This window comes from Chroicocephalus ridibundus, chromosome 9, assembly GCF_963924245.1.
Source record: "Chroicocephalus ridibundus chromosome 9, bChrRid1.1, whole genome shotgun sequence".
Lineage (NCBI taxonomy): Eukaryota > Metazoa > Chordata > Aves > Charadriiformes > Laridae > Chroicocephalus > Chroicocephalus ridibundus.
In genome coordinates, this window is record NC_086292.1 from 28,401,680 (window position 1) to 28,416,122 (window position 14,443).

A 14,443-nucleotide genomic window follows, 5' to 3' on the forward strand; every position below is an offset into this window, starting at 1 on the left:
GCCACCTCCTCCTCGCACCCTTTCCCCACACCAGGAGGATTGAGCAGACCACCACCTGGGCTCTCATGCCCATCGCCCCCAGAGCTCTGCAGTCACTTTTGATATTCTCCAGGTTGCCCCAGCAGCATCATTGGTGCCCACATGTAAGAAGAACAGGGTAGCGGGAGCCTTCCTCTGTGCCAGAAGACATCAGCTTGAGCCTCAGTTTCCATCCTACCTGAGACAGACTCTGCCTTTTTCTCCAGTTGTCCTCTCCTTCTTTCTCTCAGCCATGTCTTGGCCCCCAGTTTGCACCCATGCTCGTTCTCCTCCTCCCCCCAAACTGGTCTAGGTCCCCTGGGGGCTGCAGGACCATCAAGGCCAGGTGAGCAAGTGTGGGTGGGAAGGAGGAGAGGGCAGGATTCTCGCCTTGTGAGGCAGCGGATCACACACTGACTGAAGCAGACCATGGAGCCACACCCTAGCTTTTCTTCCTCCCTAGCCTCTCCTCCTCCTCCTCCCCAGGCTGTTTTGCCCTCGGGGTGCAGGCTCTCGCTCCTACCTGGCCACTCACTCATCTCTTTGTCTGCGCGCTCCCAGCGATCCCTGCCCGGAGCTCCATTCCCTCAACATGCTTTCATCACAACATCCTCCATCCCTTTGCTTCTACAAAATCCAGAGGGAAAATTTCCATATAAAACAAAGTCTGTCCTCGCTAGTACCTAAGGACTGCATTAATCACCCTTGGTTTGGAAGAGGGAGAAAACTGCGCTTTATGGGGCCAAGGGAATTTTTGTTGATTTTCAATCCTCTTGTTTTCTAAATTAAAACACGAACATGCAGGGGTGGGGAAAAAAAAAAAGAGGGGGGGAGGGCGGGGGAAGAGAAAAATAGCAAAGATATGGCTGCTGTCTTTCTTCCTTGCTATTTTTCTGCTGGGAAATTACCAGTGCAGCATGTGGTCCTACTAGCTTCTGGCAAGTTTTAGCCAATAAATCATAAAGCATTGATTTAAGAGGGGGAAGGAAGAAGAAAAAGAAAAGGCAGCAATAAAATTGCTTTTAAATAACCCAGTGTAGGTGGTGCGTAAACAGGATACGTCACGACTCATTGAAAAATTCTTATTGGACAAATAAACGGTGACAAAAGAAGAAAAAGAGGGGGGAGAACAAAAGCACAAAGGTGCAAGAAAATTCAGCGGTCCTCAGTTTACATTTTGTACTTTATTCAAGTTCCTAGCTACCTCCGTGGATTTTGGGTGGTCAAGTCAAAAAAGACCAAAACAAACAAACAAAAAAAAAAGTATCAAACATCTCTGGTTACCAGTGGATGGACAATTATGCCCAAGAGGGGCAGGAAGTACTTTGAATTCTTGCACATGTTATTGTGCACTGGTCTGTCCTTGCCAAAAAAACAAATAAGCTCCATCTCAAAACCCGTTTGTGTCTTTTGTTCATTACTTCTGCTGCAAACCCCTTCCAGAATTCACTCCTCTGGTGATTACAGACTGTCCTCTAATTTCCCATGTAAATCTATTTCAGTGTGTCCTTGCATCATTGTTGCCCCTAAATTTGAAAAGCTCTTTTCTATAAACAGAGTGTCCTTTGTATCCACTCTCATTCTTTAAGGACAAGCACATCTAGAAGGAAGGCACCAGGAGCTGCATGAGTTTTGCTCATCTCCTGTAATTTGAGCCCAGCCCTGAAAATTCAGGCTACAAAAAACCATCTGATGCTGAGGAACTACCCAGGGCAATCCCTGCAAGTATGGGAAGCACTTCTTTTCTTGCAGATTTAGTTTCTGGTGGAAAAAAAAGTGCCACAACCCTCACCGTAATACTGCATCTGCTTCAGTACTGAAGGAGACCCACCGTCATTTACCAGGCCTTTGCCAAGCTAAACTCATAAAGGTTTTTTAATTTCTCCTCAAAGAGATCATCTTTCCATTTCTCTGGTCATTCTTCCCTCATTCATTCCAGTTTATCCCTGATAAACAAAACAACACACTCTTCTCCAGCTGGGTTATTTCTGACAGGGAGTATTAATGCAACCCTGACTGGTACTGCAGGTTAACATAAATCCCCTACACAACCGTGTCATCTTCGTCATCCACAGTCCTCTTGTGACCAAACACATACATCCTGCTTTTTCAGTTGCTTCATCCCATTCCTACTTCATCTTCAAGATCACCTAGGTCCTCCTGTAAAATATTCACAATTTTCCACGATTTCCTACTCTGTTTGTTCAACAAATTCTATGGAATCATAGAATGTTTGGGGTTGGAAGGGACCTTTAAAGGCCATCTAGTCCATCCCCGTGGACATCTCCAACTAGACCAGGTTGCTCAGAGCCCCGTCCAACCTGACCTTGAACAGTTCCAGGGATGGGGCATCTACCACCTCTCTGGGCAACCTGGGCCAGGGGCTTACCACCCTCAGCATAAAAAAATGTCTTCCTTCTATCTAGCCTAAACCTTCCCTCTTTTAGTTTAAAGCCATTACCCCTCATCCTCTCGCAACAGGCCCTGCCAAAAGTTTGTCCCCATCTTTCTTACAAGTCCCCTTTAAGTACTGAAAGGCCGCAATAAGGTCTCCCCAGATCTACCTGTTCGTCCTCCAAGGTCCTTAATATAAACATTAACTGCAGAGGCACCCCAAAGCTTCAGGAGGTCTTACAAGCAGCCCGTCCCCAGCTGCCAGTTGCCTCCCTTTTACCTGCTTCTGCTCCAACCTCATAATCCAACTTCTTCAGCACAGCCGTCCCCCACATGGCACTCCAACAACCATCTCACTGACCACCAAGGAGATTAGGATCTACTCATTTCCCTGCTCCAAAAATAAATTCTACAAGATGTATATCAGATTAATTTGGCATAAACTACATCAATTTAATTATCCCCCTCCTCCCTCTCCCCCCCCCCCCCCCCCAAAAAAAAATCTTGCTCTAGAACATAACACTGCTGTGGTCAGACCAAACACACCTGAAGTTACATGGAACATCTGCTACCACCTTCTGAACATCTGGACAAGCATAATGCCTACATGTAGCACAGCTTCTCCTCTGAACAAAATCCAACCCATCAGATACTCAAATTCACATACGGCTTTCTTCTTGCAGTTCTGCGACTGCAAAGCAGCAAACAGATCCCATCAAGCGACTTGATTCACAAGGTTGCAAAAATTGTAAAACTGGCCTCATTAGTCTCTTAAAAAAAAAAGAGGAGCAAAGTAACTGTGACCTGTTGTGACGATCCACTCAAAACATACATCCAGTAAATCTATTTATTTATTTCTATTTCTGAAGTGGATTAGGTCACCACTTGCAAAGCCCGTACCCTCTCTGTGAGCCACAGAGATTTGCAGCATTTGGCTGAGATGAACTGCCCTCACCTTACGCATATTCTACATAAAAACACGGCAGGTAGGACTTCCCTGCTGTACTTTGAACGACTGCAATCATGCAGCTGCCACAAGTCTAAAATGTAACAATAAGGTCAAGCTCTCAATAATTTTTTCTGAGGGTCTTTCCACTCCACCTTCTCAACCACAGCATCCTGCCCCTTGCTTCCTCTCCAAATCTCCTCCTTTCCCGGCTGTCCAGACCACATCCACATCTTTCTTCCTTCCTCCAAAACAACCATGACCCAGCCATGTCATCCTCATTTTGGCCACACCTAGGAAACTCATTTACCCGTTATCTGTCCTATTAATATGGGCTCTACCCAAGGCCATTCACAAATGTAAGACCAAGTATTTCCCAAGTCAACAACCGGAACAAACAAACAGAAAACCCAACAATCACCTTTTCAACAGCTATGGGAAAGGTGAAGATGTCGAAGCAGTCCACAAAGTCACGGGAAGAAATTCCAATTAAAGTGAGAAGTCTTAAGTATCGACACAGGGTAAGTTCTCTGGTGGAGCAGAGACAGCTTAGGCTGTTCCTCCTCCCCAATCCAATCATTCCTGCCTCTCACCACAGCCTGCTCAACCTTCAGCTTCTAGATAACTGAAAACACCATACTGAAAAATGAGCCTTTTTCCTGTTATTTCTTTTCTTCATCTACCCTGTTGGATCAACCCTTCCTTCTTAACAAGGTGACATACCCACTCCATATCAGGTCTAAAGAGGTTTTTGAGTTAAAAGCATTACAACTGAGCACTTCAAAGTCTGCTCAGTTTCTCAAGTTTTGGTCACATTAGATGTGCACATCACGGTTAATAATGCAGATTTGATGTCATTTAGCAGGAGAGCTTCTAAGAACATTGATCAAAAATCCACCTAGCTTATTTTCCATAGTCAGGGGTCTCCCAACTTCTATAAGCTCTTTAGAAGGCTTAAGTCAAGCCATAGCTTTACGGAGAAAACATCAAAATACTCCATACTTTCTCAAGGAGGCATGGCAAAGTTTGTGTCCGAATTCTGGGCTTGAGTACGAAATTAAAAAAAATAAAAGAAATTTCCAAAATACTAGAGTGCAATTTCTTTTGTTAGCTTTAAGAAATGATGACAATCTCTCCCCCACACCCCATACCGTTGCTTCCAAACCAATGTTTCAATACAGTGAGAAAAAACACCAGGAATGGAAGAAGAAATACACACCGATTTTTGCTCAAATAAGCAACATTATGATAAATACTAGATAATTAGTCTCTTGAGATCTGGGGGATGCAGTTCACGTCTGAGCTTGCCCACAACTGTTACTACCACCCCTGCATCCTGGCAGACTGTCCTGCAACAGCAGCGTGCTCCGCATCGAGCACGGGTACACAACTATTTTTTGATTAGACATACCAGTATATAAATGAACAGCTTCTGCCACGTGGACATAGTGGTTTTGATCCACTATGGGGATACTAAGAGTTGTTATGTTGAATGCAGGTCTTACATTGATGCCTTTCTCACCAATGCAATTTCTACCACTGCCCCAAAAAACAAGTGACCTGGCACAACGCTGGAGACGGAAACCAGAGTTTTCAACTCCTTCTACCACGTAAGAAAGTCTTTGTGAAATCAGTCACTGGCTCATCTCCAGCTCCTACCAACATTCCTCTTTTTTCTGACCAAAAAAGAAACAGCAGCCCAAGCAATCAGCTTCATTAATGCAGAGTCAGGGATATCCTCAGCACCTTCTCAGAATGGGTTTGGTCGGTTCACGTTTTCCTATTTAAGGAACTTATGGTACACGCTCCAAGAGCCTTACCTACGTCCTTCTCACGCCACGTTTACTATCAGACTTGCTTAACGTTCATTAACACCCCTGATAGGCAAAACCATCAGCTTCTTACACCTCGTTACTGATGGTAGCTACGCAGTGTGCTACCCAAGTGAGACACGTGATGTCAAGGCTATCCACACCTTCTCCCTCAGACCCCCCAGAGAAGCTGAGCGTGGTACCCACCTATGCAGGGACCCCTGTGAGACCACTGAAGCTCACCCATGCTCTTACCTCTCAGCCCATGGCACCAAATACCCCAGGTACTGCTAGGAGGCAGGGGGATGGTTTCCATTAGCTACTGCTAAATCTGGAGGCACACAATTACAGGCATATGGGCACAAACTCTTATTTCCTTTATAAATGTAATAGCTTTGCTGGAACAGATGTTTCAGGAACAGCATGGAGCACCACCGGGCAGTCTGGAGGACAGCAGATACAGCAGAAAAAAAAAGACTCACAGAGCAATGCATGCATCCCATTGAGTATAAGCATGGGAAGATCAAACAGGGAGGAGATGGTTTTAACAAGCCCTAACATCACTCTTCTTCCAGTTTTTTAGCGCTTCTATTCCAGAAAAAATACTACAAAAATAATCGGACATCTAGCAGATCTAGCTTGAAGCAAGAAGCTTAAACTGTTGGTTAAGTTACAGAATAATTTATTTGATTACAAGCTAAAAATACTTACTATCAGACATGCCTTCTCTCTTTAAGGAGCTCTTGAATTGATAATCCCACAACAAAAATAGGAGATACATTTTTAATGTGACCAATTAACATTTTAGCTCACTTTGGAGCACTCACTGTATCCCTTCACCTGAAGGTTTTAATTCCAGACTGCTGACATTTCCCAAAAACGCATTATATTTGAAAAATAAGTTACAGTGTTGACAGAGCACGGTGCTTGCTGGTCTGCCTTGGGCAAGAAACCTGATTACGTGGCCGTGCAGATCCCTTCTGGCCTCATCATTCTTCACAACATAAAAACCATCCAGCCATAATCTATTTTTTTTCCCCACTGCTGATGAATTTAAGAGAAAGATAACGAAGTATCTGAAAGGGACCGCAGCAACCTCAATACTCCCGCAAGCCATTTGAGAAGCAACAGGAGGCTCTGGAGCATGCAGGTACTATGATGGCCACAGCAGAGACTGGCGGTCATCTCCCTGAATGCCTGCTGTTGGCATGGAGTCCTGGTTTGCGGAGCTTGTGGAGGGGACGGCACTGGGAGCCTGCCAGCTCTGCTGGCAGCCAGAGGGACGTGGAAAGCTTTCACCTCATCTAAAGAGATAAGGAGAAAGGCTTCCTCCTCCTGCTCAACTTCAGGTTGGTTTATACTTAAACAGGATTAACCTTACCTTCCAAAATAAAAACCATAAGCAAAGCACACGGTCTTGGTACGTGACGAAGAGCATCTCCTCCTCTTCATCAGCAGAAACCTAAGCAGGAGTCTCAGACCCCCCAGCTGCACCTATGAGGGAGGTCAGCGAAGGTAGCGGAGACCCGAGCAGGGCAGCACTGGAGCAAGGCAGGAAGCCACTAACAAGGCTCTTGAGCCCTCCTAGGGAAACATGGCACCGACTCGTCCCTCTTCCACCCAAAGGGCCAAAATAGCCAAAAACAGCCTTCCATCCCACACACCGCACGGCTCGCCTCTCAGCCAGGCCTGTCCCAATACGCACATTACCACGGTAGCAATACAAACAGCACCCGACGTTCAAAGCGTTACAGGGAAGATTTTGGCACAAGTTTTAGGAAAGGTAAAATTAAATTGTGTCAGATCTCCTCTAGCCGCATTTAGAGTGCAAAAACTTGTTTCAGGTAATGCTCCGCTGGTCCTCCCCTACAGCACTCTTGCATGCCTCATCCAAGCGATCTTTGGTCTCCAACACCTTCCTTTGGTGCTCAAGAACCTCCATAGTCTCCTCACTACCCTCTTTTTGCTGGCAAAGGGTGAAAAGAGGGCAAGCAAGCAACACAAAACGGCTCTTCACGCGCACACGTCTGGGCTCATGCGTATCCCAAATCCTCCCCACAAGCACTTTTTTAGGCAAAGTGACTCATTTGCCACTACCAATGCCTATTTTTCCCCCCCCTCGAGGACAATCTCTTTAAACTCGGAGAGATTTAACTAATAACATTAAAATGATGACTTACCAGTCTCTCATTATCTTCTGAGGTTCTCTGGTAATGAGCTGCTAAAGCAACGTAATCCTGCGCCTGCTTGTTACACTCTAAACACTTAAGTCCATGACGGATTAGTCTCAATGGGTCCGTATAGAGAGGCAAGGCTGGCTGAGTGTTCGCAGAAATTCCTACCCCACCTCCTGGAGCAGCACTGGGCTTCCGCGAAGGAGATGGCGAGTGCAAAGTCTGAGGAGCCAGAGAGGCCGAAGAGCTTGTCGGAGAAGGTGAAAACATTTGGTCTACGGAAATTGGTTTCATTAGCAGCTGAGAACACTGCATGATAAATCCTTTGCTCTTATGATCTCTTGCATGTTTAAGCAAGCTACACTTATTAAAAAAAAGGAGCATGGTTGAACACTGAGTGCACATGACTTCAATATGAACGCTGCGTCTACTATAGTGTTGAGTCAGGCTTTTCTCTAAGGCAAACGAGTCCCCACATTCCAGGCAACAATACCCAGAGGCAGGTAAATTAATACTGGTGTCAGGCGGAGGGCTAAGGTTTGGAGTATATATTGGCACAGGATTGGCACTGTGTAGTACTTTATTAAACGCCTCCACGACGACGGGAGCGGCTTTCTTGACTTGGTGCACCAGCGGCACAGACATCTGTGTCACCTGAGGCTGATTCCGCCTCTGTGCGGATGACTTCGCTGTAACAGAAGCAGCAACACTATGTGGGACTAAGTTGAGATTCGCCAAGTGCACGGCTTTGGGAAGAAGGCTGGAGGTGGTCACATTGGACGGCTGCACCACAATACCCTGATGTTGCCTCTTAACACCTACTTTTATGGCACCGCTGCCGCAGTTTGGCAGCGGAGACAAGGACACGGTACACGTGCTGCTTGCGGCAATATCTGCTTTCATACTGTCTCCGCAAGGACTTCCCACGTTTGATAGCTGGATAGCCACAGCAGCCCCGTTTTTGGCTGAATTCTTGCTAGCCTCACTTTCCATAATTGCGCTAGTGTCAGGGGATGGGAAAGATTTGATAAACTCTTCAGCAGATGAGGTTTCCATAGGTGACTCTTCTGAAGATTTGCCCAACTCATCACTTTCTGGCAAAATTCTAGTTACAGTTCTTTTAATTTCACCAGAGGATGTCTTGATAGTCTTTATTCTAACTTTGGGAATAGCTGGCGGAGAGCCGGCTGCCATGGAAGGAGAGCCTTTCCCACTGCTGTCGCTGCACACACTTCGAGGACTCTCAGGCTGCTTGCTGGCCTTCCTCACCACCTCTAAGGGGCTCCGGGGACTCTTTGGCGACTTGGGCATTTTTGGACTTCCCTTCGTCCCGTCTTTAAAAGGACCAGGTTCCTTGGTAAGGTTTGGCTGATCGCCTTTTGGAATACACGCAACCTTTTTGGCCTGAAGAGCTACTAATGCTGCCACGCAGGATGACAACTTTGAATGAGTTGGCTTTAACCTCTGGCGAGGCGGTACTGACGAAGACATGTTCAGCTCGGGCACAGACGCCTTACCTTCTCCTAAATTATTGTGAGGGAGATCTGCAAACACCAAGCCTTCTCCAAGAAAGCTATTGGTATCTACCAAGTCCTTGCTTGACTCCACAAACCTCTCCACTGCTTTGTCTTGTTCTCTCCTGCTCATTTCCAGCCTATTCTCCGGCTGGCAGTGGATTTCCATCTTTTGTTCCTTTTTACAGTATTGATCAAACATGCTTAATTCGGGCTCTGGTACCTTCCTAAGGTGATCCAGTACCGAAGCTCCTGTTGGTATATACATTGAAGGCGGTGGAAAATACGGCGTTTGGGCATGTTTGGGTTTATCCCCAATACTATTCTCTTTGAACGCGTCCTCTGGTTCAGGGCTGGAAATCGGGCTAAACTGACTAAATGTTGGCAAAGGCTCCGACTTGGACTGGTCCAGTTTATCAGAGTAACTTCTTGAGCTGTCACCATTAATAAAAGTTGACTCAAACTTGCCATAATTATGCACTAAAGCGTGAGCCTCCGATGGCAAATCGGACCCACGAAACCCGTTGTGTAGCAGACCAGTCCCGAGGTGATTCCCCTCCTTTTCCGATTCGAAGGACTCCTGGCGACTCGTGTTCTTCACTATCACACTCACAACAGGAGCATCAGAGGGAGGCAAAGAGTGGGACAAGGACACATTTTCATCTATGCAGATTCCCGATGACTTCAGGTGATTCTCGTTCTCCTCCCCAGTTGACGGGATGGTCTCCTTGGCATCAAGGCTAGTCGGATCGGGGATGTCAAAAGCAGCCAACAGGTCATCAAAGTCTGGGGTTTTCATGTCCCCCATGATGAAAGCTACAATCAAAAGCAAAAAAAACACTTTGTCAGATACATTTCCCCCAAGGACAAACTTTGTAAGACTCATTTACATAAACATCTTATGTGACAAAAAACACAACTGCCCAGAATACTATTGCAGCAGGGCACGAAGGCTAGAAACATCTGCAGCAGACACTTCAGCTTCCGTTTTAACTATTCCAAGATTGACTGTTTATACACAAAAATATTAGCCCAGCATTTTCAACACAGCTTTCAACACAACAGCGCCGTTTCGCAGGGCATCACGGGGAAGGAACCTCTCCTGCCCTAGTTGTGCCTGGAGGATCAGCAAAGGCTCGGGTCTCATCCTGCTCGAGCTGGCAGGGGCAGGTGACAAGTGACGGGAGCTGTTCAGCTCCTGTCCTGCAACACAATCCGCACTCTCCAGGTTGTGGGCAGAGCTGCTGCTCCTGGTGCTTCAAGCAACATGGTGGGAGACAGCATCCCCTTCTCCCAGGGTCCCTGAGAGCAGAGCTGGTTCAAATATGACCTTTTAGATGACACCAAGCTCACGCTGGGGACATCTTTTCAACCTGCTGGATACATCACTACTCCAAAAACGGCCATTGCCACGAGCCTCAACAGAAAAGATTCAAGAGTATATTAGTACATGGTTTCTTTTTTGTTTGGTTGGGGGTTTTTTAGAGCTAATAGGCAACAATCGCTGCCGATTTCTCAACAGATCATCACATCTGAAGAATTCAGTCCTCCTTCAAGGAAAAAAGGCTGGAGTAAACAGGTGGCCCAAGAGAGACAGGCCTGAAAAGTGAGATGACTCCTTACCCCGAGCAATTTAAATAATAGAAGTCTTCAGTAAAGATTTCAATACAGCAGCTCAAAGTGCGGTAAACCAAGCAGTGTTTATTTGAAACAGGGGCAATCCTAACTAGGTAACGATGCAAGGCAAAACTGCACAGAGACGGAATAAAGGATCGTATCCAAGTCATAACAAGAGATGGCGGTCCCAGACAGCTCTCTCTTTATAAGCCCTCCAGAAGGGAAGTGGGGACTCAGACGCTCGCCACAGAGACCTGTGACGGCAATAATCAAGGTCTGATGAGATGCATAATGAAAACTGACAGCAGAGCACTACTTGAACATTTGTGTTCACTACTGTCAGGGATACTGCTTTTCCCCTGTTTAACCAAAATATTTTCAAGTTGGTGCAATATATAGACTTCCCAAATATTTAATGAGGCATTCTTTTAATACGTGTTCCATCTAAACCCCAAATTTATGTGAACTGATGTATGCAGGGGAAGGAAAAAAAAACGCCAAAGAGCGTCAACTGAACTAGGAGAGCAGCAGTTCCTCCTTGGCAAGGAGCACCCACGGGCAAGGTAAGCCCTGCCACGCTCCCTTGACTTGGGCTGCATCAGAGCTGCCAAAGCCAGCAGCAAGCAAGGGAGATGGGGAGGGTGCGGGAGCCCAGGAGAAGGGGGAAGAGCTGAGAGCAGAGGTGCAGGCAGAGGGAAGGACCCTGGGACAAGCCGGAGGGAGAGAAAGAAGCTGCCTGTTGCCTTCCCAAAAGGCCACTGATTTAAGGCTGCTTTCATTATTTACAATTGGGATTAAAAGTTTGTCAAGCGTCACATTAAAACCGAACAAAGCGCAACCCAGTCCTGGCAGACAGCTGGTATGGGGAACAATTTACAGAGCTGGGCCAGGAGAAATCACTTCAGCACAGAAGAGGAGGACATACTGGTCTTTGAGCTTTAGTGCAGCCGTGCCTAGAGACAAGCCCCAGAGGTGTTCCTTTGGTTAATCTACTGCAAAACACTCTGCGGAGATTTACTTGGCTTAAGAGTGGCTCGCTGTGGTTTAGCTTAAACTTGTTCTCATTCTTAAGTTAAACCACAAATATGAATGTCCACAGAGGGCTGTGCAATAATTTACAATCACATCCCTCAGCAAGGTAGGGCAGCTGTGCGTTAAGCCCCTGGAAGCCCAGAAGATTATCCACATGCTTCACATCACCAGCACTTGATAAGGCCTTTTGAAACTTGGCAGATTACTGCAGTTGGCAAAAGCGTGGACCTTAAACTTCCCCTTCCTTTGGGTGGGAAAACTCACGCCAGCTGTGAGAGAGCTAGGCACCGCTCAGCTCCCAAATCCTTCTGCAAGAAAGAAGTTTCATCTATAACACAGAACGCCGAAGTTGCATGTAGAGAAAAATGAGCTTGCCAGTCACTCTTGATTTTCCCTTCTCACCCCCAAACACCTATCTACATCTTCGGCAGTCTTTTAAAATACAAGGCAAAATAAACCTCAGTTATCTGCAGCATTACAAAATAGCTTTTCTTAGAAGAAACCTTGCATTTTCAGGAGCTTTCATGTACGTCTTTGAGTCCTATAAAAGCCTAGTTTACACTCTTTGCTATTATGAGCGCACAAGTCTCTACTCGAGTATTTGTCCAAAAAATTGCACCTTAAACTTGTCATACATAAAGCTACAATTTCTCAAAATAAAGCAAAATTGGACACAGATTCTAGAGAAGACCAAGTGTCTTGACGATAGAAGTGATTTTTAAATGACACAAACCTCAAATTTTGACTAAACACCATTTATTTCTGTTCTCAGATGACAAACAGAAAAAGTATAGTAAAGGAAATGTCAAAGCCTCCTGCAAACCAGCTTGTGAAGAAAGCTGAAAACAAAAACCTCCATCCTTACTCCACCCTTCTTGTGCAAAGGACTTGCATTAGAACCCAAGCTTGGAATCCAGTGTTCTCTCTGCTTGCCTATGAAAACATGGAGGTTGAGATTTGCAAAGCAATAAAAGAGGTGAGTAAAATGAGCAACAAAGGAGCGCTTACAGAGTAGAATGCACACATTTCAATGCACAAAACCAACCTCACAGCAGCACGTTTCTCCAGGAGGCAGGGAACCTAGAAGCCTCCAAGCCACGCAAAAAACCCTCCGAACTCACTGGAGGCAGTATATCAAACCCCCGGGCCTTCTGCTGTGGCTGAGCCTCAAAATTCTGCTGCCGGGCAGAGGTGCTGCAGGACCAGCATCCCACACGCGCGCCATACAAACCTTTTACTGGCGGTGCTATTCCTGGGGGCTTTCGGAGATCTGCGGTAGCTTCTCTGCAGCTTTCAGACCAGCGCGGACCATACTGTTCAAGCAGGAGGTTCAAGATTGCCACCTAAGAGGAAAGCATAAAAACGCAATTACACCAAGGTTATAGGAAAATAATAATAATAGCCAAAACAACATCGAGGGACAAGGGAAAGTGTCTGACAAGAGCTGTTCTCCTGGGTCCAGAGGAGGCTGGCGTCTCCCAGAGGGGATGCAGGAGGGGGGCGGCCAGGGATGGCCTGCCCGGGAAGGCGTTGGGAAGGCAGGGGCCGGGGGGGACAGGCGCCCCAGCTGGCCGGACATCGGTAACAAGGGAACGGCAGCCGGTGGAGGATCGCACCGGCGGCTCCCTACGGGACCCAGCGCTTTAACACCCGGGAAAGTTTCAGCAGCCCCGTGCTGGAGCTGGGTAACGCTGCGACGGGCCCGGCGCACCTGTGGGTCACTCGGGGGTGGCCCGGGGGTCTCGGGGGTGGCCCGGCCCATGTCAGCCCCGCCGCCCCCCACCCCCCCGGTCCGTGCCGTCCCCACCCGCGACCCACCCGAGACAAAGGCCTGGGGGCCTCCCCGTGCCGCCGCTCCCCCGCCGCCGGGGCCCTGCCGCCCGCCCCCGCGCTGACAGCCCGGCCCGGCCCCGCCGCCCCCCGGCCGCACGTGGGCGAACCCCGCTGAAGTTAAAGTTTGTCCCGCCGCCGCCACCGGGCCGGGCCGGACCGGGCCTGAGGAACACCGAGGCCGTGCCCAGAGGGGGGACCGCCAGGGGTTGGCTGTGGAAGGAAGGGAAGCGGAGAGAGGTTGGGGGGGAAGGCGGCGGGCGCCCCGCGGGCCGGAAGAGCCGGTGCGGCAGCAGCGGGGCCGCCCGCCCTGCCCGCGGGGCGGCAGCACCCGCCCGGCCCCCGTGAGGGCGAGCGGCAGGGGCGGGCCCCGGCGGGGCCGGGCGGGCGGGCGGCACTCACCCGGGCAGAGCAGTTCCTCTGAGGGGGTGGTGGCGAAATGGCGAGTGGTGGGGACGAGAGGGGGGGAGAAAACCCCCGCCGCCGCCGGGGCCCCGCGTAGGCCTCACCCCGCACCGGCCACCAACGGCCGCAACATGGCGGCGGCGGCGGCGGGCGGGGCCGGGGGCGGGACGGGGCATGGCGGACCGCCTCCCCCCCCCCGCTTCCCATCCCTGTCCTCCTCCCGCCGGGCCGGGGCCCCTTCTGTGGCTCGGCCGGGGCCTCCCCCGCCCCGGGGCGCCGCGGCCTGCATCGCCCCGGGGCGGGGGAGGCCTCGCCCACCATCCCCTCAGGGCCGGCTCTGACAGGAGGCGGCCCGCCGTCCTCCTCAGGCCCTTCCCAGGTGCCTCGTTTTTCCATTTATTTTTAAGGTTTTGTGTTGGTTTGTTTATTTTTTTTTCCCCTCCCTCGCCACAAGGCGTTTCCCAGCTTGGCGCTTCCCCTCGCCTTTGGGCGCCGTCCCCGCCGCGCCAAGGCTGAGGAGGTTTTGGTCGCGATTAGGCAAATTGGCCTGGAATTTGTCACCGTCTGTTCACAAGCGGCCTTTAAGATTTTGGTCCGCTCCCCAGTGCAGGCCGTTAGTATTTATTGACTGTTGCTGCTCATTGCTTGGCGTCTTAGCTGATAAAACTCCCAGGTGCGCACTATCAAGTCCTACAGTTAAAA

The 14,443-nt window shown here is 48.8% G+C and overlaps 1 protein-coding gene across 4 annotated transcripts in view; it reads right to left on the reverse strand.

Annotated features, from left to right (window-relative positions):
- ZNF592 (zinc finger protein 592) overlaps positions 1–13,896 on the reverse strand; it is a 39,616-nt gene extending 25,720 nt beyond the window's left edge. For 3 of the 4 annotated variants that reach the window (XR_010072607.1, XM_063347096.1, XM_063347098.1), the window contains exons 1-3: positions 13,739–13,896; positions 12,738–12,849; positions 7,350–9,673 (exon numbers count right to left, since the gene is read on the reverse strand). Coding sequence is in view for 3 of the 4 variants with exons in the window: in XM_063347096.1 (XP_063203166.1) it covers positions 7,350–9,665 (2,316 nt within the window). In the remaining variant the exon portion in view is untranslated. Of the gene's footprint in view, positions 1–7,349; positions 9,674–12,737; positions 12,850–13,324; positions 13,550–13,738 lie in introns of all 4 variants that reach the window. The other variant, XM_063347097.1, reaches the window with a different exon arrangement.
- Positions 13,897–14,443: the final 547 nt, after the last annotated feature.